Raw genomic sequence first — 23,561 nt, 5'->3', positions numbered from 1 at the left:
AGCAACCATGTTAGTATTTGTAGAGACAAAAAAGAGATGCAACTTTACGACGATCGGAAAGTTGCTTAAGTTTGGCAGATAAAGCGAGTCCAACTACGTTTAAAATGCGTTTTTGGACTTTGACTAGAAGAGAAAGAACGTCATTTGAAGAACCAGCCCAAATATTACTATATCATTCGATACAGGGACGAATAAGAGGTTGTAGAGGTAGAGAACGGAATCAGGAGTAAGAAACTGGCAAGCACAATAAAGATAATTATTTTAGAAATTGATGGTTTCTATGAAAGTTTAATAGTGAATGATAATCTAAGAAGACGTAAAGAAGAGGACTCATTTAGAAGGTTGCCATTTATTAATATAGGAATGTCGACAGTACTGCAATAGTTGTTTGCAGAAAATAGTTGAATTTTATTGGAGTTAGAATTCATAAGCAATTACAAGCCCCAATCTGTTACAGGAGTGAGATCAGGTTCAAGATTGGCTGCCTGTTCTAAGCAGTTGAAAAGAGAAGACTTTTTGTCAAGACAGGAGTTAAAATTGAGTCATCAGCAAAAAGAGCTACTTTAGTGTGTAAGGTGTAAGTGTGTTGATGTAAGGTTTCAGTAAGATCGTTGATGAAGATAAGAAACAAAATCGGACCATGCATAGAACCTTGAGGTACCCCAGAGGTTATTGGAAATGAAGAAGAGTGTTGGCCTTCGAGGATGACTTTAATAAAGCGGTTAGAAAAAAACAATTTGGTGTATTTTGAAAATTTTTCCAAGTACTTTGAAATATTTTTCCAAATACTTTGGAAAATTTTTTCAAATACTTTTGAAAATTTTTCTAAATACTTTGGAAAATTTTTCCAAAACACCATAAGCCAGTATGAGGAGAAGACCAGCATACCAAACTTTGTCGAAAGCTTTAGATATGTCAAAAGCAAGAACTCTATCTTATCCGCCTCTACCTAATGCACGATAAAATCTTTCAGTCACAGCAGTTAGCAAGTCAGCCCTAGAGTGAGAGGGTCGAAAACTGTATTGATTGTCTAGTAGTAAGTTATTTGACTCAAGGTAGGATGTGAGAAAGTTTTTTTTAAAGACTCAAAAACTTTGCTAAAAACAGAAAGAAGACTGATCGGACGATAATTGGAGGGTCTGAATATTCTCTGGAGATTTTAAAAAATGGAACACAAGATGCCATTTTCCAGCAGGCAGGAAAACGAGACTCAGTCAAGCACTTGTTAAATAATTTAGAGAGAATTGAAGAGAGTTCTGGAGAACAATTTTTTTTAGACTATGCCAGGAACGTTGTACACCCTTGTTAATGATGCAATTGAAGATTTTTGAAAATCTCTAGAGCCTAACTTCTGAGACAAGAACCAGGATTAGTGAACTGAGAATAATGGAGCTTAGCATTAGACAGCATCTTTTTACATCGATTTCTTTTAACAATAAATAGCCGCTTTTCTCAAGAGAAATATTCTTTTGAAAAGGATGAAAAGAATGATTACCATTAGATATAACAGCTGCACGTAAAGGTAAAAACTATGGAGTAAAATGAGGCTTGACTTGAAACCAACGAGAGGAATAAAAGCTTCCATTCCTGCCTAAATCCAGGAGGTTACTTTAATAGCATTTTAATAGCAAATTTAATAGCAGGAGGCACCTTTAAAAGCATTTATTAGATAAGCGGTCTAAATGTGTTAGTGTGAATAAATAATTCATAAAAAAAGATTTTTTGCATTATTGCAGTGATCAAAATCCCATCGAATGTCAATTGGAACTATTATTCTTATTTTAGATTAATTAATAATTTAGATAAATAATAAATAAAAATAATAACTTATCTACCAAAAAAATGTACGGTGTAAATTAAACCTAAACAGTGTCATTAAAACTCACCATTAGAGTTAAGTATTGAAAAATATTATTGTACTCCTTAATCAGCCTCCTCAAAATTTAGATTAATTTTATTATCAAATAAAACAAAAGTTCAGCTAAACATTTACTTCACGTGTTCTATATTTAAAATTGTTGAGTAATGTATGGTTGTATGTTACGCAGCAAGCGCATAACCACCCTCATAATTGTACTTTTTTGTCGAAGTAGCAATACTGTCTAAATATCTCATTGATGTTTCACAATGGTAGCATCTAATACAAATGGAATACGATTACAGATTGTTTCCCCCAGGTTTAGCATTTGACTATAGAGTTTTAAAAGGCAACAGCTAAGCTAATACATTTTCAAACACCCTTTCCAAACAAGCGCGACAAGGAACATGCCTGCTAAAATGACCAAACCCTCTAAACGATTCCCGGATGTAACTCAATGGCAATAATTAGCCAACAACTTATCTGCGAGTTTCTATCATGACGACACTTGTTGTTGAAAAAGTTGCAATATGAATTTTTTTTTTAATTTTAGGTGCCCCAAAAAGACGTTACTGTCTTATTGCAGAGCACCATGAAAGAGCATTTGAAAGTAAGTTCGCGCCTTCTTCCTTATTCATGTTATAAAAAATGCCCAGAGGTGGCATTATACTACGGATCTATAGCTTCTGAGGCGAGTAGCGAAGTGGTTAGCGCGCTAACCACTTCGCTATAGCTGCTCAAAAAGTTGTCAGTCATCAGAAATCGAACACCGATCAAACCCTGAACAGTACAGCAAGTATTAGAATATTTTCGTTGATGTTCCTGACATATTCAAGTCTTTTAATTTTTTTCAATAATGTTTATTTTTGAAGGCTTCTTAACTTTTTGAACTTTTTTTGTCTGCTTTTGAGGTAAATAGCGATTGTAGTTATGCTGACGCTATTTTCAGTTACGCTGACGCTATATTCAGTGCTATATTAAGGTGGAGGCTAAGAGAACTATAGCCCCGGCCCTGATTCAAAATGTAAGAAACTTTGAAATTTTTAGCTTATTAAAATTTATGTGCGAGAAGACATTTTATAATAACGTATAACTTTACATTGTGCATTTACAATTACAATTTATGCATTCTCGATTACATATATATAGTCTTCTTAATTACATGTTGTGTTTCTAAATTACATAATGCAATTTCTCAATTACAACAGTCTTGGTTACGATTATTTGTAAAGGTGTAGTGAGTATGTGTAGAGGAGGGGGGTTGGAATAGGGGAGAGAGGATGGGGAAGGTTAACACAATGCCCACATTATTTCCTATCCTGCATCTGTAATGTGTATATTGCATTCCATTTTAAATCAATTTGAAAGAATTAACAACTACTGAACTTTATTAAAATATTTGTAATAAACAAATAAGAAATAAATAACTTTTTTTATTGATACATTTAATATCAATATCAAATATAATATTAAAAAATTGTGTATAGTATAACATATATTGAATAACTTATATCAATTAATTTATGACATTCGCCTACATATTTACTTAAACTTTCTATTCTAACAGTAACGTAAAAAATTATAAGCAAACAAAATAATTTCAAGAACAGAAGTAGTTTAGAAGCATGAAGTTCATGAAGGATAATTGACTTTCATAAGTATAAGCTTTGAAATCTAAATGATATTCGACGTATTCAGGTAACAGGAAAATTAATTCCGTAATACTTGACAAAACCTTTTAAGTCTTTTACTCGACCTTCGCCAAAATGAGGTGTCATGTCTATATATTCATCAAGATTCATCGATTCATCTAAAGAAGAAAATACATATTTATATATCATTAAATATTTTTACATTAAAAAATTTAATATTTTAATAAAAATGTGTTTCTATTTATGATTTATTTATGTACAAAGTTAAATACGTAGAGAAATATTAAAATATAGCCCTAACCCTGACCATCACAACCCTATACCCTTCAATAAACCTGCATTTTCTTTCAAGTACTGCTTCTGTCAGTCGACATACGTACTTAACTGTAGTTTCAAATGCAAAAAAAAAAAAAAGAAAAATATTGTGTTCATGAAAACATGAAAATGGCCTTGGTCGAAAAAATGAGCTTAAAAATTAATAAATGCTTAAAATGCACTTGACAAGCACAAGCTATCGATTTTTAGCTATAGGTTTTACTCGGTTTTTTCTTATCGCCAGCGACATTTTAAGACAAAAAATTTATTTAAAATTTACATAACTTACTAAATATCTATTTAATGGTAAAAATTATGTTATAAAATATAATAAAATTAAATCTAAAAATTTTTAATTAATTTATAGTCTTCTTTGTTATTTAAAAGTCTTCTTTGTTATTTAAAAGATTAGTAAAGTAAATCGTTTCATTTTCATTTTTATATCTAAAATACAAACATTAAATATTGCATAAATATTATATTTACTAATTTACTGTGTTTATTGTAAAGAAACTTGAAAGTTTATTGTAAAGAATAGTGTATTGTACTACTAAAACTAATAGTATTAAAAGTTTATTGTAAGAAATCTTGTAAAGCTTTTCGAAAAACTCTTTTTGCGATTTAGAATAGACGCAATACATTAAATAGACAATGTTAAATTTTAGTGGTTTCAATTAATGTTATTTAATTTCAGGTTTTTTGAAAGCACTGTTTCCAGACATAAGATAAAAACTATAGAAAACAAAATAAAAACTGCACCTATTTTTTGACAATTTTTTTAAAATTGTAAAACGTTTTAAAAATAGGGGAAAGCGGTCAAAATTTTATATATCTTCTGGGGCCGTATTCTCATCTCTCCGTTATGCTAAACGGAGCTTTTGTCTGAATTTTCATTACACTATTTCTAAGTAAAGAAACGAAGAAAACTTATATAAATTCGTTAAAATAAAACTTATACCAAAATAAAACATTTATGTTTAAAAAATTAAAATTTTAAATAAATTTTTTACTAATATAATTTAAAAGAAATTTTTGACTAACGCTTCATATTAAGCTTAACAGAGAGATGAAAATACGGCCCCAGAGCACCAAAAAGTATTTTAATGAAATTTGAAATTATAAATTATGATCCTATTGGCTGAAGTAATAAGGTGAAGTATTAAGTAATAAGATGAAGTAAATTTTGTTTTAAAAACTAATTATAAATCAAACATTTTGGTGACCCGCAAAGTTTTTATTTTATTTAGAGGCTAATTGCAAAAGGTCGGCACAAAGACATCAATTTTAAGAATAATTATCACCCAGAGAAGTCAATACTTTCAAAACTAATTTTGTTGGTGTCCATTAAAAATATATATATATTTTTTTCTCCCAGATATGGCAACAGTATTCTATACAAGGACAGATTTGAGATTTATTGAGATAAAGAATAGAATCTGGAGTAAGAAAATGTCAAGCACGATAAAGAGATGCAACATTAGCAGATGCTAATTTTGCAATGGATTTGATATATGGTTTCCAAGAAAGATCGTAAGTAAGAGTTAATCCTAGAACATGAAGGGTAGATGACTCATCGAGTACATCACCGTTCAGAAATATAGGAAGATCTAAATTATTGCGATAACGATATTCCTAGAAAATAAAGGGCAGATGACTAATCAAATATATTAGCGTTCATAAATAAAGAAAGATCTAAATTATTGCGATAACAATTGGCTGAAAAAAATTGAGTTTTATCTAAATTAAAGTTCACCAGCCACTGTAAGCCCCATGCTGTAGCAGAAATAAGATCTTTTTCAAGCTCAAATGCCCCCTCCAAGCAATTAGAGTGTGTAGGCTTCTTATCAAGACAAGAATAAAAGGTAGTATTATCAGGGAACAATGCCACCTTAGATGTGAGAATGTCCGGAAGATCGTTAATGTAAATTCAAAAGAGTATAGGGCCAAGGATAGAACCTTGAGAAACCCCTGAAACTACAGGATATGAAGAAGAGTTGTTCATCAAGGACGACTTTTATACTACGATTGGCAAAGAAGGATTCGATAATAATTATAATAATTAAGGTGTTTCTTGATACACCATAAGAAGAAAGCTTATAGAGAAGACCAGCATGCCAAACTTTATCAAAAGCTTTAGAAATGTCAAGAGCGATAGCCTTAACTTCTCCACCTCTATCTCGTGCACGATAAAACCTATCGGTTATTACTGTTAGCAAATTAGCTGTAGAATGAGAAGATCAAAACTCATACTGATTATCAGGAAGTAAGTTATTAGATTTAAGATGAGAGATTAAGTGTTTGTTAATTAAAGATTCAAAAACCTTGCTTATGATATGAAGAAGACTAATGGGGCGGTAGTTAGATGAGTCAGATTGCACTCCAGAATTGTTGAAAATAGGGATAACAGATGCTGCTTTCTAGCATGCCAAAAAACAAGACTCTGATAAGCATTTGTTAAATAGTTTTGAATGTATAGATGACAGCTCCAGAGAACATTTCCGTAAGACTATAACAGATATGTTGTCGAGACCACAAGCTGTAGAAGAGTCTAAGGAAATCACTTTAGATATAAAAGATGGAATTATACAAATGTCAAGCAATGGATCAACCTGTTTGTCAGCTATATCAGGTAGAACGCAACCAGTGGAATCAAGAGATGAAAAGTATTATATTTAGAGGTGTGGTGGCCCCAGAGGTTATGCGGGATTCCCGCATGGGCTTTTCACTTTTTTATCTAAATATGGGCCTTTTGGCAAATTTTAATTTTTTCAACATTTTAAAGAAATTCCACAATTATTTACAATATTTATGTTTGCACAAATTAAATTTTATTAATCCCTAGATTTTAAGTCTTCAACTTTGAGTGCAATTATATTAGTATTTTGCATAATAGTAATATTGCTTTGAAAACAAAGTAGATATTTTAAGACGTATTATGATATTTTTTTCATAAGAAAAATTATGAACCCATAAACGGTTTTTAACGATCACAATGTTGACAAAATAAATTTAAAAAAGTCTGCAGACCCCTATATTATTATTGTTGGACTTTAATTTAAAAGTTAACCCCAAAATATTTTTTTAAATGAATTAATACGCAATACAATTACTCTATAGTAATTGTATTGCGTTTTAATTCATTTAAGAAAAATGTTTTGGTGTTAAATTTTAAATTAAGTTTTATACAAATAAGTATCGAACTAATGCTTTGCATTTTTGTAGCACTTCGAAACAGATATAAACTTGTTTTATAATAAATAAAGTTTTTTATTTTTATACAGTTTATATTATTGTATGTAAATAAACAAACCACTCCGTAATATCCTATGCTCAGACAGATTAAAAAAAGGATGATGGCTGTGCAAAAAATGAATTTATTTTAATTGAGGTGCGGGAATACCGCAAATATTTTCAAATACAATTTCATATTACACTTTAACAATTTACTTATTTACGACACATTTTTATTACTAATAATTATAGGTAAGTTTAAAATAAATTATATAGACTCCATAGCTTTAATTTTTTTTATTTTCATTATTTTAATTTTGTTTAATTTTTGAAATGAAAAAGCAAGAAAATAACATTTTTGGAAAAAATATGAAATACTTTCAATTAAGTAGCTGCTAAATGAAACTACGTTATAAAAACTTTTATGTTTAAATTATGTCAATAACAGCACCATTTTTAGAGCGGCATTTTTGCTGTTGTGAGTTAATGCAAAAATGTTAAAAAAAGTTGAAACACCGAATAAACAAAAGCATAAACTATCTATAAAAAGAATTTCTAACTTATGAAGATTTTCAATATTTATTAAAAAAAAAAAATTATATATAATTTTAATAAAATTTATATTATTATACAATAAAATATATATCATTATATAGTAATAGAAAAATTGAAATCTTTGATTTTTGATTTTGTGTTAGGCTATGTTCTTCAAACAATAAAATACTAATCATATTTGGTCGCTGCATCGTATTGTTACCATTTTTTATTTTGAAGTATTACAAACAATATTAATAATTACAAATCACAAATACAATAATTAATAATTACATTATTAATAATTACCAATTACAATATTAAAAATTACAAATATTACTAATTACAAATGCATTACAAACTATATTAATAATTACAAGTGTTATCTCAACTTGCTAGTTTGTATTGATGATTTATTAAAATTAGGTCAGTTATTATATATATATATATATATATATATATATATATATATATATATATAATATATATATATATATATATATATATATATACATCTTTTTTTTCGTATGGGCCTTTACATCAAGCATATATGGTAAAATACCGCATATATAGGCCTTTTAATAAAAATCCTGCATGGGCTTTTTAGAGCCACCATGCCACTGATGATATTGATGAAAAATATAAAAGATATTGATGAAAAGTTCTTAGCAAACAATTCAGCTTTGTCTTTAGGTGAGGTGAAAAATTTTTACCATACAAGAGAGGTGGAATAACAGATTTACCCTCATTATTGATACTGTTAAAGATTCTCCAGAAGTCATGAGAGCCTAATTTTTGAGATGAAATACTAGATTTCATGACCTGAGAATAGCGGGCTTTGGCATTAGACAAACCTTTTTACAATGGTTTTTAGCAATAGTAAACAGATGTCGGTTTTCTGGAGAATTGTTTTGCTAATTGATATGGAAGTAAAGGTTTCAATTGGAAATTGCGGCAGCACACTGTGAGGAAAACCATGGAGAAAAGTGAGGCTTAACCTGGAATCATTGAGAGGGATAAAAGATTCCATGCCAGCCTGAATTCAAGAAGTTATGTAAGAAGCACATTTGCCAGCAGGAAGACAGAAGAATTCTACCCAAGGGCCGTCATGAAGAAAATCATGGAAAGAGTCCCAGCCAGCTTTAAGATAGTTCTAAGAAGTACAATGATAAGGGGATTCAGATGATGAAGAAGAATGAGATAATAGTTTTAGAGAGATCAAACCGTGATCAGCACCTAAGGGTGAATGTGAAGAAACTGAGCACTAAATAGGATCAGAAACAAGACATAAGTCGAGAGAGAAGGTAAATAATTTCGGTTGCCTGAAAAACGAGTTGGAAAGTTGACTATTTGAGTTAAAGATTGAGAAAAGCAAAAGTTGTGGACCTTAACGCCTTTGGAGTTACTAAAACTAGAACCAAGCAATTCAGTGTGATGAGCATTAAAGTCACCAACAACAGTGATATTGGCTGATGGTAAAGAGAGAGGGCTTGGTCAACCTGATCACAAATAACATCAAAAAAGAGTGCACCTTTGAGATGAAGAAGAGCGATATAGAACAAAGAGAAAGGCAATAGAGTGAAGTGGTGCTAAACAAAAGCACATAAAGGAATAGTCAGTGGATTCAAACCTAGTTTCCTGACAAATGGGTAAATTCTTATGAATGTAAATACCCAGGCCAAGCATATGACTATTGGTGTCTTTATGAATTAAAAGAAGACAACAAGCAACAGTAAGATCACAGGATGACAGCCAAACTCAAATTAGTTTCACAAAGAGCAAGTAGGTCTGATGAACTTTGCAAGAGATAAGACTCAACAGAAGAATATAATGGGTGATGACTAAAAAATGAAAATTTTTATATCGGGCTATAATAAAAACAAATCTTTAGAAAATGAAAATTATATTTATTTTAATTGAAGTTAAATCACTTATCTTCAAGAAAATTAATAAACTTTTGAATATGGTCCATCATCAGCAGTGCGACGCAGTTTTGTCATAATGTTGGAACAGGAGCATTGTACAGCATTTATATCAATTTGACGAATACATCTTTTGATTTGGGTAATCAATTGTTTGCAACTCTAAGCTCTTCAGTTGTTTTTGTATACTAACAAATTCAAATATCTAAAGAAATCTTTAATTGGGCGATACTGAGGCAAGTTTGTTGGATTGCGGTTTTTTGGTACATATGAGATGTTTTGGCTTTCCAAGAAGACTTGTGTTTTTTTGGCATAATGCAATGATGCTTTATCCGGCCAAATCAAGTAATTGCCATCTGAATGATATTTTTGAAGAAATGGAATCAATCTTTTCTTCAAACATTGATTTTAATATGCTTCTTGATTAATAGCCGAACCACTTGGCTTAAACAATGGCTTAGAAATTCCCCTCTTAGTTATGGCAATGTACAGCATCACTTTTTGCTCAAACTTATGTTTATACTTGTATTTTACTTTTGTAGGTGTTGTAGAACTTTTATCTGCATAATATTGATCATTTCCTGGAACTTACGTTTTGGAGAGCAAGAAGTAACTTTTGTAATCCAAAACAAAACAATTTCCAGAGTAATTTCGGGTCATCCAGCGGCATTGAGATTTCACAGTTGATATTTGTTGCTCAGTGTATTCTGGTGCTCTTGTTTTTTTTTTTTTTCAAACTATTCATTGTTTTTTCAACGATTTGCAGATATAAGGCTGTGTACCCTTGAACTTTTTTGTAGCACCTTATTGACTTAATGAATCATAGTTGTTGAAAGCACCGTGAAGCAAGCAAAGTCCCTTCTTGTTCATTATTTTAACAGGTCTACCACTACCACTTTTACGATTGGTTGTTAAGGATGCCAAAGTACGGTAAATAGTTGAAACTGGAACATTTTCAGTTTTAAAATGATTCACAGTAAACTTTTTTCCGAGATTTTTGTGCATTTGATAGAACTGTACAATGCGCTCACGTAGTACATCTTCTTTTGACGGCATTTTAAACTGAAGTAGCTGATGCAAAACAAAACATATGATATATTTGTAAACAGAGGGAGTATAGTTTCACATAGGAGTACTTTTCCTTTTTTGGCTTTTGTGGCCAGAGGGAATTATTCTCATTTCATATATATATATATATATATATATATATATATATATATATATATATATATATATATATATATATATATATATATATATATATATATATATATATATATACATATACTGTATATATAAATATATACTGTATATATATACATATATATATATGCATATACTGTATATATAAATATATACTGTATATATATACATATATATATATATATGCATATACTGTATATATAAATATATACTGTATATATATATATATATATATATATATATATATATATATATATATATATATATATATATATATATATATATATATGTACATTTATATATATATATATACACACACATATATATACGTATATATGTGTATATATATATACATTATTATTATTACTATTATTATTATATACAATTATATTATTTTTTATTAAACAAATATAAACTAAACAAAAGCTACTTTTTATTAAACAAATATAAACTAAATCACAGCGAAAATGATGCAATCAAAAAAATACAAAAAGAAATCATAAATAAAATCAATAACATGTAGGATTTTGGACTTAATTACTAATTCTAGTCTATTAGGAATTGATTCCAATAATTTGTTTGTATATTCTGTGGCTATTTTATTTCATTCTTCCAGCAATGCATGCTTTAATTATATTATACATTTGTATTATTTATGGTATGTTTATGAATTTCTATGTTTAGTTTATGCCATAAATTTTTAATAATATTTATATCCGCAGACTGTGACAGAGTTTTCATCACTTTAGGTCAATTGTACAATAACCACTTTCACTTTTGTATGTTTGGAATCATTGTCCTGGTAAAACACAAAAATTATCTTTTATGCCCAATTTTTTGACACTGGTTTTTAAGTTTTCTTTTAAAATATTTTAGTACATTATTTTGTCCATATTGCCCTAGATAAAATGTAAATTGCACACCCCATTAGCTGAGCAACAACCCCAAACCATTACATGACCACAACCATGTTTTACGGTTGGTCTTAAATGTTGAGGTTCCATCTCTTCATTTGCTCTATGCCATACATTTTTTTGACCATCAGAACCAAAGATGTTAAATTTACTTTCATCAGTGAATAAAACATTCTTCCAGAAGTTAAAATCTTTGTTTTTGTAATCATTGGCAAACTTGAGTCGATTTTTTATTTTGCTTGTTTACGAACCCTTTCCTCCTAGCCATTGTACCATGTAAGTCGTTTTTTCTTAAAACTCTATGGATTGTTTCTGAATTCACATTTTTTCCAAATTGTTTTTTTACCTCAATAGCAAGCTTTGGTGCACTTAAACGTGGATTATCTCACAAAGTTCAAACAACCCAACGTTCAAGGACACAAAGAACTGAAAAACTCAAACTCAAAATCTCAAATGAAGCGAAATTTCATAGAAAGTTAAAAATAATAAAACTTTTAAATAATATTAAGTTTTTTAAAATTTAGTGTTAAAAAAATATTTTTTTTTAAAATTGAAAAAAAGCAACAAAAAAAATTTTTTTAATATATTTTAAAAAACATCTAAAAAAAACATTCAAAAAGATTTTATCCATCTATAAAATATCTGTTTTTTACTTTTTAGGAGGCCATAAATTGTTTGTGTAATTTGACATTTTAGAGCATGAGGAGGGGAAGAGCGTAAGATTAGAATACTTCTAAAGAATAAGAAAGTGAGAGAAACCATACTGTGGTCATATTTAAGCTGGTTCTTCTTATAATCTCTTCTCTACACTATGTCCAAAAAAACATAGTATATGTTGCTGGACCTGCTTTAGCTCCTAAGGTTGAGCCTCTGTCCCATTGTTGTAAAATTTTCTTTTTCTTTTGTAAAACTCAAAACAACTATGATCACTACTCAAGTCATTATCACTTGTTCCATCGATCTCACAATCTCATGTGACTTGTTGTTAAGTCACATCTTTTTATTTAAACTAACTAATGTCTCCATATCGAAGAAAAAAACAACCTTCACTTAACACGCTGTTAAAATTACTGTAGAAGTAAAAATTTTTTTTATCTTATTCATTTTATTTTTTATACACACACATATATTAGAAAAAGTTACCTGCAGTTCTGATTGGAGGATAATCTGGTGGTGGTTTTATATATTCACCATTTGGTTTTAACATATGAGATCTATCTGATGCAAATTTACTAAGGAAATCATCAGCTCCAATTATCCTGAATTTTCTATTTAAAAAAAATCATATCTAAAATCTAACTATTATTATAAATTTAAAATAAAATTGAAATAAAAACTTTTATTTTTTTAAATGGTTAAATATATCTTAATTTAAAATTAAAAATTAACAGAACTTTAAAATTTTAAACTTCCATTTGATTTACAATACAAAGAAGATGATAAAATGACAAAACACTAAAAAACTTTAAACATATTTTACAAAATATTTTTTACTTTATAAAATTAAAAAAATAAAATAACGCTAAAATAAACAGTTTATATTTATTAAAGAAAATAACCTGTGGTATTCTTTCTTTATATTGTGTTCAGATCGTATAGCTTGTGCAAGGTACATATCTAATGGGCATGGGAACGATAATACTGAGTCCAAATCAAACACCTTTGGAGGCCCAATTTTTGGTTTTTGTGTAAGTATAACATGATAATCCTGAAATGACATTATTATAATCCAAAGTACACTCAATGATTTAAAAAAAAAACTTCTTAAATAACCAAAGAGATTCACTTTAAACTATTTTTCGAAATTTCATAAAATTTTAAAATGAAAAAAAAATAAAAAATAAAATACCAATACTTAACTATGTGAGGAATAGTGGAAGAAAAGAAAAGTTGGATTAGAATGAAAAGATATGTATTTATGTATATATATATATATAAATATATATATATATTTATACATGTACATATATATATATATATATATATATATATATATATATATATATATATATATATATATATATATATATAAATATATATATATTTATATATGTACATATATATATATATATATAAATAAATATATATATATAAATAAATATATATATATAAAAATATATATTATTACATGTACATATATATATAAATAAATAAATATATATATATATATATATACATATATATTTATAAATGTACATTTATATTTATTTATACATGTACATATATATATATTTATACATGTATATATATATATATATATATATATATATATATATATATATATATATATATATATATATATATATATATATATATAAATATATATATATATACATATATATTCATACATGTACATTTATATATATTTATACATGTACATATATATATATTTATACATGTGTATATATATATATATATTTATATATATATATATATATATATATATATATATGTATATATAAATATATATATATTTAAAAATATACAACCCGTAGATGTTGTCCAAAAGTTTTTTCCATATTTTGTTGACAAAAAGTAAAAACTCAAATGCAAGACCAGAATTTTTTTATTTATTTATTTTTTATTTCAAACCCTCAGTCGATGTAGCAACACTCCCTTGCGGGTCAGGCTAAAAGATAGTAGATGTAGCAGGACTCCTTGCGGGTCAGGCTATTTGTCAGTCGATGTAGCAGCACTCCCTTGCGAGTCAGGCTATTTGTCAGTCATTGTAGCAGCACTCCCTTGCAAGTCAAGCTATAAGATAGTCAATGTAGCAACACTCCGCGCATGATTTACAGTAAAAAAAAATAAAAACATTTTATTAAAAAAATTAAAAATAAAAACATTTTATTAAAAAAAATAAAAACATTGTTTATATTGTTAAAAACATTCAGAATGTTTTTAAAACATTCTGGTCAATTAAATTTGCGTTTTTGTGGTTTTTTTTAAAAACGATTTATTTGTAATTAAATTAATGGTTTTTACTTTTGTCCAACACGCAAATGTTGGACAAAAGTCAAAAGTAATTAAAAGTGACATATTTGTTGGCGTAAGAATCACTTTTTTCCTTCCGCTCTTCCGAAAGACAACAAACTATAGATCTATATATATATATATATATATATATATATATATATATATATATATATATATATATATATATATATATACATGTACATTAAAGGTATGACTAAAATTTTTTTTTGGCAATTTTTGGTTTCCCATGCCACTATGAGTGGAGAAATTACATTTTAAAACTGGAAATACCATTTGAAAGTGTTAAATCTTCACCTCCCTAAGCTGAAAACTGTTTTCTCCCATCTACACTATGAGTCATAAAAAAACATGCCACTGAACTTTCTACCATAACTTTGTCAAATTTGGTCTGATGCCTAACAAAATTTCAGGTTTTGTTAAGAATTGAATCGCAAAAAAAAACATTCGTCTGATGGTGACCCAATTCTAAAAACTGACTGCACACGAACACTCCAAACTTCAACAACAGAAAAATTGTGTGATTTCTTATATAGAAGTTAAAATTAGTTTAAAAATTCTAGGTTGAGACAATAAAAAAGAATTTAAAAAGTAATATTTTATATTAGTCAAGTATTGTTCTGGTTCTCTACTTGAAGAAGACACCATTTTTAAAATCGGTTCACAATGAGCAAAGTTATTACAATAAGTTCAGTGGCATGTTTTTTTATGACTCATAGTGTATCTATTGTTAGATACAGTACAGTTTAAGGTATCACAGCTTCAGTTTATTGCTGGTGTGATTTTGCTAAATGTATGCATTCTTATTACATAATCTTTCATATTATATATTATATTTGTTATCATCACCTGACTTTTGATATTTTATAAACTTCTTTTGATAACCTAAACTCATAAGATTTGTTTATTTGTAGATAATTAAATTTACACTCAAATTATAATTCAACAAGACTATAGTCAAGATGTCTAAAAATAGTCTTCCTTCAGATTTGAATAAGGAACTATGAAAATCAAATTTGGTGAGGTTTGAAACAGCCAAGAATTCAAGAAAGTATGCAAAGATTGTTGACAGTCTTGATCAAATGAACAAAATGTCAACAGAACAGCATATCCTGGACAGATTTAAGTGTTTGGCTGCAAATGTGAAAAGTAGACAGGAGAGAGTTGTGATAGTGGTCAAAGAAGTAAAAATCTTATGGAAAAAAACTGAATCTTCCAATTCAAAAAGGCAAATCTACAGTGGAAAGAAAAATCGAGAATGTACTAAACAAGTATGAAAAAGACAGCAGAAAACCAGGAACGCACGACTTTACCAACTTGTTCAACGTAACTGATAAAAATGGAGAATGGTTGTGATAAAGCCTTCTATAATCTTCAGATGCCAACAAATGGTAGAGCTGGCTACTGCACCACAATTGAAGATACACAAGGAGTTCATCTAGAAAACTAAAGTTGATTAAGCAAAAAGTCAAGATACTAAGGATAATTTAAGCAGTGAAGATGAAGAACATTTTAGCACTGAAGAAGAAAAACAAGATTCTGACAGTGGTTCTCAAGATTCAGAGGCTCCAACAACATGTAAAAGACAAAAAACTGATTATGCAATAAATTTGGTGACAAAAGCAAAACTGAGTTCAAGAAAGGCACACTCAGTCTGCAAAACTCTTGCAAAAGATGGAATTTCTATTCCAACTCCAAGTCAAAGTGGTGTTTACAAAGCTACAATGAAAGCAGGAGAAAAATTAAAAGAACATTTTATTGAAACTCTTAGAAACGAAAACTGGAGCTTACACTTTGATGGGAAGCACATAAAAAATACAGAGTACCAGTTTGTAGTTCTAAAAAATGAAAATAGAGAAGTTAAACTAGCAGTTCTTGCACTGATCAATGGAAAAGGGGAAACAATATTCAATGGAATAAAAACTGTGCTTGATGAATATACGCTATGGCCTGCAATTAAGTTAATAATTTCTGATACAAGCTCTGCAAATACAGGAAAATCTGTTGGGGCAGTCACACTACTACAGAAGCATTTTGTTAAGCTTGGATTAGACAAACCTCTCTATATTGGATGCCAGCATCATGTTCTTGATACATTACTATAATATGTGATGAATGGTTATTTTGAAGCAGCAACAACCTCGCCTAATCTCAATTATTGGTTCATTAGCAGAATAACAGAAGAGTACCAGCAACTGAAAGCATCTTTTGACAATTCTGGAGATGCTCTGAAGGAAGAAGAAATTGTTTGGAGAGATGATATGGCTTTCCTTCATCACTTGATCACTTGTTACAGACAGTTTAAGAAAACAGGATGCTTCCCTTAAGTAAATTTCAGAACTTTGCCAAATATAAGCAATGCAAGATGGAATAGCCGAGCAATCTATGCTTTGCTAGCTTATATTTTACTTCCAGAATTTCGACAGTCAGCCGAAGGTCAGTCATCATGTGACTTTATTAGTGGCACGTGGAGTGACATCTGGTTTTCTGGTCAGGTTTATAATCAGGATAACTACAATAATTTGGCAGCCGTTTGCAAAGATCACTCAAAGGCAATAAAGACTTTAAGGACTTTTTGGTCAGTTGAGCCCACTCCAATCCCAACTCAAAGGTCAAACATTTGCGCTGAACGTGCAATTAAAGTTCTGCAGGATTTACTTCCATTGTGCAAAAGCATTGAAAAAATTAACATTAAATTTTTTTGACAAATGAACACTAAAACCTGTATGTTTGTATTTCTGATTAAAAAAAACCATTTTGTACAATGTATAATTGTATATATTTTTATAAATTTGAATAAGGGGGTGACAATTTTTTAATGTTGACACTTGCCATTGGATTTTTCTTGATCTTTGCATTAAAACTCCACAAAAAATAGCATGGGGATAGGATCTTTAAAAATTGTCATATCTCTAATGTACATATATATATATATACATGTACATATATAAATCTACATATATATATATATATATATATATATATATATATATATATAATATATATATATATATATATATATATATATATATATATATGTATATATATAAATATCCATGTATATACATAAATATCCATGTATATATATATATATATATATATATATGTATATATATATATATATATATGTATATATATAAATATCCATGTATATATATAAATATCCATATATATATATATATATATATATATATATATATATATATGTATATATATAAATATCCATGTATATACATAAATATCCATGTATATATATATATATATATATATATATATATATATATATATATATATATATATATATATATATATATATATATATATATATATATATATACACACAGGGCTTGTTGCGAAGAAAATCGCCAAGCATGTTATATCACGCTCGTAAAGTTATAATATGTTGTCATCGAGCGCAATTATGTGCGCTTGAGGTCAGGGCCGCGAGAGCGATCTTAAAATTTGAAAATTGCACAAGACTGTGTTTATGAAAAACTTTCTATTTGTTATATGACTTTCATTCGTCAATGTTTGAAGTAGTAACTACAACAGGTGCATTTATACTACTTCAACAATGTAGTTTTTTATACTTACCAACTTCTTGTTTTTTATTTGCGCCAGATCACTATTTTTTTAAACTATTAATGGTAAAAAAAACACAACCAAAAAAAAAAGCAAGTGCTTAATAAGTTCTTATAACAGTATTGAAGAATAAATTCGTGGCTAAAATTTTTTGCCTTTGTTGTTTTGATATGTATTTAAAACGCTGTTAACTTAATATTTACGATTAATGGTTTTTATATTACTTGATATTTTTTTAATAATTAATGTTTTTTGTGAATTAATTAATAATTATTAAATATATTTTTTTATAATTTCTTATTTAAATAACGCTTTTTTTTTATCGTCAAAAAATTAGTAGATTATAACACAAGAATAATTTGGAATTCTTCAAAACCATTAGTTGTAAGTTAAATAACAGATGTTCCCCTCAACTGTTGTCAGCAGTATATATTATATAAGTTTTAACTGCGCCATTAAAAAAAGAATTCTGTAGAAAAAAAGAATGCTGTAACATTGCTCAAAAAAAGATTATTTTACTTAAGTTTTTGTAATGAGTAAAATGTGTAAAAATGTTTAGTTTATAATTTTTTTCTCTTTTATTTACATTTTTTTTCAAATTAACATTTTTTTTAACTTTATCTTAGTTTAGTTTTTTTAACGCATTTTTGAAATAATTTAACATTTAATATTAACATAAACCTTATTATCAAGCAAATGTGTAAACAATGTGTGGAGTATTATTAACAATAAATCAAATAAATCTTACTTTACGTTTTTACAAAAGCAAAAGTATTCAGAAGCTTTAACTTTCTTATAGTTATTTCCTAATTTTCTAATCCAATTTCATTTGCACATTTTTATATCCACATTGTGTTTCCATGCGCACTTGGTTAAAATAGTTAACATTCCGTTATTGAAATTAGCTGTAACGACTTTAAACTGTTCATTCGTTATGTTAGTGCAAAACGGAAAAATGCTGACAAAAGAGCAAAACAGAAACGTGCAGAAAGCGAGTGACATAATAATTATATTTTATATAAGTACTTCGTATAAGGCTATATAAGGAAGACGGAGTTTTACTGTTAAATCAACAAGTTTTATAATTACCTAATAAATTTAATTACAAATATTTTATAAAAAAAACCATATAAAAGCTTATTATTTTTTCCATCACAAACTTTTGAACGAGCGTGATTTTATGCTCTTGTTATAAGCTGAGCGAGCGTTGTTTATCGCACCTAGAAGGTTTAAAAATACCATTTAGGGGCGTGTTTCACGAGCGCGGCGCGATCGCCCCCATTTCATCACAAGACCTGTATATATATATAAACTTGTCTTGTTTAAAAAGGAAATGTAAAAACCTTATAAGTAAAATATATATTATGACTAATTTTAACATTACATTAGTCAAATAGTATTAAACAAATATAACAAGCTGAAAAGTTTAACATATAAATACAACATGCTAAAAACTTTGGTCTCAGAGTATGATGCTAATGCAGTAGAGTGGCTTAGCATGATTTATAGCAAGAAGTAGTAAAGACAAAAAAAAAATACCCATAAAACAGGTGTAAGTGGATCTTTTCCTTGCTTTTGCATCCACAGTGGTATCTAAAAAATGAAATTTAAATTATTTTATAATTTGACTTATTAATTTATTATTTAACTTAAAACTACAAAAAAAAACTTATCTGTCTTTATTTGAAATAAACACTGTAAATAAATTGTTTTACAAATTGAAGTAACTTTAACCCCCCCCCCCATCATAAAAAAAAAAAAAAAGGGAAAAAACCTTTTTGTCTTTATTTGAAATAAATACAGTAATTAAAATATTTTATAATTATACATGAAACCATAAAAAAAAACCTTTCTATCTTTATTTGAAATAAATACAACAAAATATTCTTTCAGTATTGCAACTCCCTCTGATTCTTTTATTTGTTGACATAATTTCCAGACATTTTCTTCACTAAAATATGAATAAACATTTTAGTAAAACTATCCTACAATTTATCTAAAATCTATCTATCCTAAACTATCTAAGAGCTTGGGAACAAAAAAACCCTAATTTTCGGGCCCACCCAGCCCTTGTCGATGAATATAAATTTAGATAAAAATAGTAAAGAAAATATTTTATAAACTTGTTGCTCCCACGTTAAGGGCTGGGTGGGCCCAAAATTAGGGTTTTTTTGTTCCCAAGCTCTAATCACCCAAATTCTTTGCAAAACATTCTTTTTTGATATAAGCATAAACATGCAAAAGTTTTGGAGTTTGCACAATGCCTGTAAGTGTCAAAACCCAAACATCTAAAAATCCAGTGTACACCACTGTGTGTATATATATATATATATATATATATATATATATATATATATATATATATATATATATATATATATATATATATATGAAAAGAGAGAGAGAGAGAGAGAGAGAGAGAGAGAGAGAGAGAGAGAGAGAGAGAGAGAGAGAGAGTAGAATGGGGTAATTTCGTCACTTTAAAAATTTTTTTTTAGTGAAAACTTGATAAAAAAATTAATTGACAAAAATATTTTATAAAAAAATTGGAAAGTTAAAATTCTCATAAAAATCAAATTATTTATTTCCATTCAACATTTAAAAGGCTAAAACATTGGACATTTTTCAAAGAATCTTTGTATTGTTTTTTTTTTTTCTAATTTTGATTGGTTCCAAAGTTATTACAGAACTTAATACTAAATGGGGGAATTTTTCCACCTATTTATATTAAATAGAAATATGCTTTGATTGGATAATTAATACTATTTCCCTTCCTCTTGTTTTGGTAAATTAATTTCTTAGGTCATGTTGGTCTTATAATTAATTCAAATTAATTAAATCAACAAATCGACACTAGGAGGAAGAACTCAATATCCAGAAATGATGGCTGGTACATTAAAAAATCTCTTAAAGTATCCTACATTTCTAAAAAATAAAAAAATAGGTAACAAAGGTGGATGGGGGACATACCCCAATACCTCTCGGTATTATGGTCCTGCCCCCACTTAATGAATATTGTTAGATTTCTTTTATTTAACTGATTGTAAATGTGTTTTTAAGGTTTATAATAAAAATTAAAAAATTTATGTTGTAAATAACATAGGTGGCAAAATTCCCCCAAATTAGATAATATTGGGGTGATTTTGCCACCCTCATTTTTTCTGTTCTAATCATTTAAAAAAAATTTAAAGTATGTAAATTTTATAAAAATATTAACAATAAAAAAAAAATTCAATTTTCATTTATAGTTCTCAAGTTATTTCAATTGTTATTTCAATTATTCAATATATATATATATATATATATATATATATATATATATATAAAAATATATATATATATATATATATATATATATATATAAATACAAATCTTTATATAAAAATATCTTTATATATATATATATATATATATATATATATATATATATCTATATATATATATATATAAATATATAGGGTGTTAGCCAGCCTGATGGCACCGCGTTTAACGCGGCGCTTCCAATTTTATTTAAATTTCCCAAAAGGTTATTAACAGGCCTAAATTTAAAGGTGTTACACAAGACTCGTTGTAATACTTGGTACTCAAAACGAAGAAAATAATTTAGTCGATCGAGAACAATTACTTTCTTTACAAGAAAAAAAGCGTAGCAGTCATTCATTCAAAAATAAAATAAAACTTTATTTTTTAACTGACGATGTTGATCTTAAGTTTTTTCACTTCGCTTATTACATAGTTTTTTTATTCACTTTTTTTATTTTAAACTTTTTATTTACAATAAAAAATTTTAAACTAACAAATGCTGTTAACTTTAGTTAGAAAAGTAACAAAGATTATAACATAGTAATTATTCAAAAAATGACTTTTGTGGAGGTAAATGTCATTTTGAAATTACTTTTAAAAAAAAGATAAAAAAGTTTTTTATTAAGGTAATTAAAAATACTGTTAGTAAACGAAATTTGCTTGAGACGCATTTTAGTGCAAGCGTTTTAATATTAATTAAGTTAATAAATCATTTGTGCTTTTAATGTTAAAAATTATTTGCAATTTTTACAATTTTTTTTTTAAATTTTCAAATCAAAAGTTTTAATAACGAAAAAAAAAAAAGTTTAATTTAGTTAAACAAAATTTACAAATACAAAAATCAATTTTTTTTTAATTTACACATGCTAAAGTTACAACTAAAAGAAATATGTCGCTAATATTTATTTGCGCGGTCAACCAATCTCCCTCGGCCGTAGTTGCTTATTGAACTAATTCTAAAATACCACCAAGTAGTGAAAGTTCTTATCACTAACTTTTTATTCGACCGAACTTCTATTTGATTAGAAAAAATTCACTCAAAATGCATTGACGCTCTATTTGTCTAAAACAACAAAATCTTTTTAACAACAAAAATTTTTAAATTTCTAACATTCTATTTAAAAAAAGTTCTATTCTATTGAAAAACGTTTTGCTTCAAAGACCTTATTATTTTGGAATGAAATTGGCGTTCTATTAATAATTTAGATTCAAATCAATAAAATAAAAGCGACAACAAAATGCCTTCAAATAATGGAAAGTACTATTTTAAAAAGAAATATAAAAAAATTCAATCAAAAACTATTGTAACGTTATTTGAGAAACACAAAGAAACAAGTGTGCAAAACTATAGTCAACAATGTACATCAATAGTAAGTGAAAGTCTTCATCAGTCTACATCCGTAGTAAGCAAAAGTCCTCATCAGTCTATATCAGCAGTAAATGAAAGTCCTTATCAGTCTACATCAGTAGTGAGCCACAGTCCTCCTCAGTCAACACCAGCAGTAAGTGAAAGTCCTCATCATACTACACCAGTAGTATACCAATGTCCTCATCAGTCTACGTCAGCAGTAAGCGAAAACAATGTATATGCCGTTCCTTTAACTTTAGTTCTTGGAAAAAGAAAAAAAAAGAAAGTCAAGCCAGCACAAATACCAATCAAAAATATAGAAGACCTACGATTTAAAACAACAGAAAAGTATGAGGTGTTATTTCCCAATTTTTTTTATTTGTCATCAAAACAAGGTTGGTTTTGTAAAGTTTGCATATCGTTTGCCTCTGGAAAAAAAAGTAATCATGCATTTATTGAAAACTTTGGCAAATTTGCAGATCATCCCTCGGAGCGTGCTAACGATCACTTAAATACGCATCGGCATACTATAGCTTTAAAAAATAAACAAGCTTTTGATGAAATGACTAAGCAAGATTCGAATATCTTTAAAATGCTGCGTGAAAATACCCTTGCAAAAGAAACATTAAAAATAAGTAACTCTCGGTTCATTATTAAAACCTTCTTTCGAGTCACGCATTTGTTAATCATGAAAAACTGGGCACA

The 23,561-nt window shown here is 27.8% G+C and overlaps 1 protein-coding gene across 1 annotated transcript in view; it reads right to left on the bottom strand.

The window, feature by feature from the left end:
* Positions 1-3,244: 3,244 nt before the first annotated feature.
* Positions 3,245-23,561, bottom strand: part of LOC100198031 (protein N-terminal glutamine amidohydrolase) — a 34,084-nt gene continuing 13,767 nt past the window's right edge. The window contains exons 2-6 of the mRNA XM_065806250.1: positions 20,054-20,156; positions 19,745-19,798; positions 13,189-13,337; positions 12,773-12,897; positions 3,245-3,668 (exon numbers count right to left, since the gene is read on the bottom strand). Of these exons, the coding sequence (XP_065662322.1) occupies positions 3,553-3,668; positions 12,773-12,897; positions 13,189-13,337; positions 19,745-19,798; positions 20,054-20,156 (547 nt within the window). The 3' untranslated portion in view covers positions 3,245-3,552. The remainder of the gene's footprint in view (positions 3,669-12,772; positions 12,898-13,188; positions 13,338-19,744; positions 19,799-20,053; positions 20,157-23,561) is intronic.

The sequence above is a fragment of the Hydra vulgaris genome, chromosome 09 (assembly GCF_038396675.1).
Source record: "Hydra vulgaris chromosome 09, alternate assembly HydraT2T_AEP".
In the NCBI taxonomy this organism is placed as follows: domain Eukaryota; kingdom Metazoa; phylum Cnidaria; class Hydrozoa; order Anthoathecata; family Hydridae; genus Hydra; species Hydra vulgaris.
The sequence above is the reverse complement of the archived record's forward strand: the minus strand, read 5'-3'. Positions and strand labels throughout refer to the sequence as shown.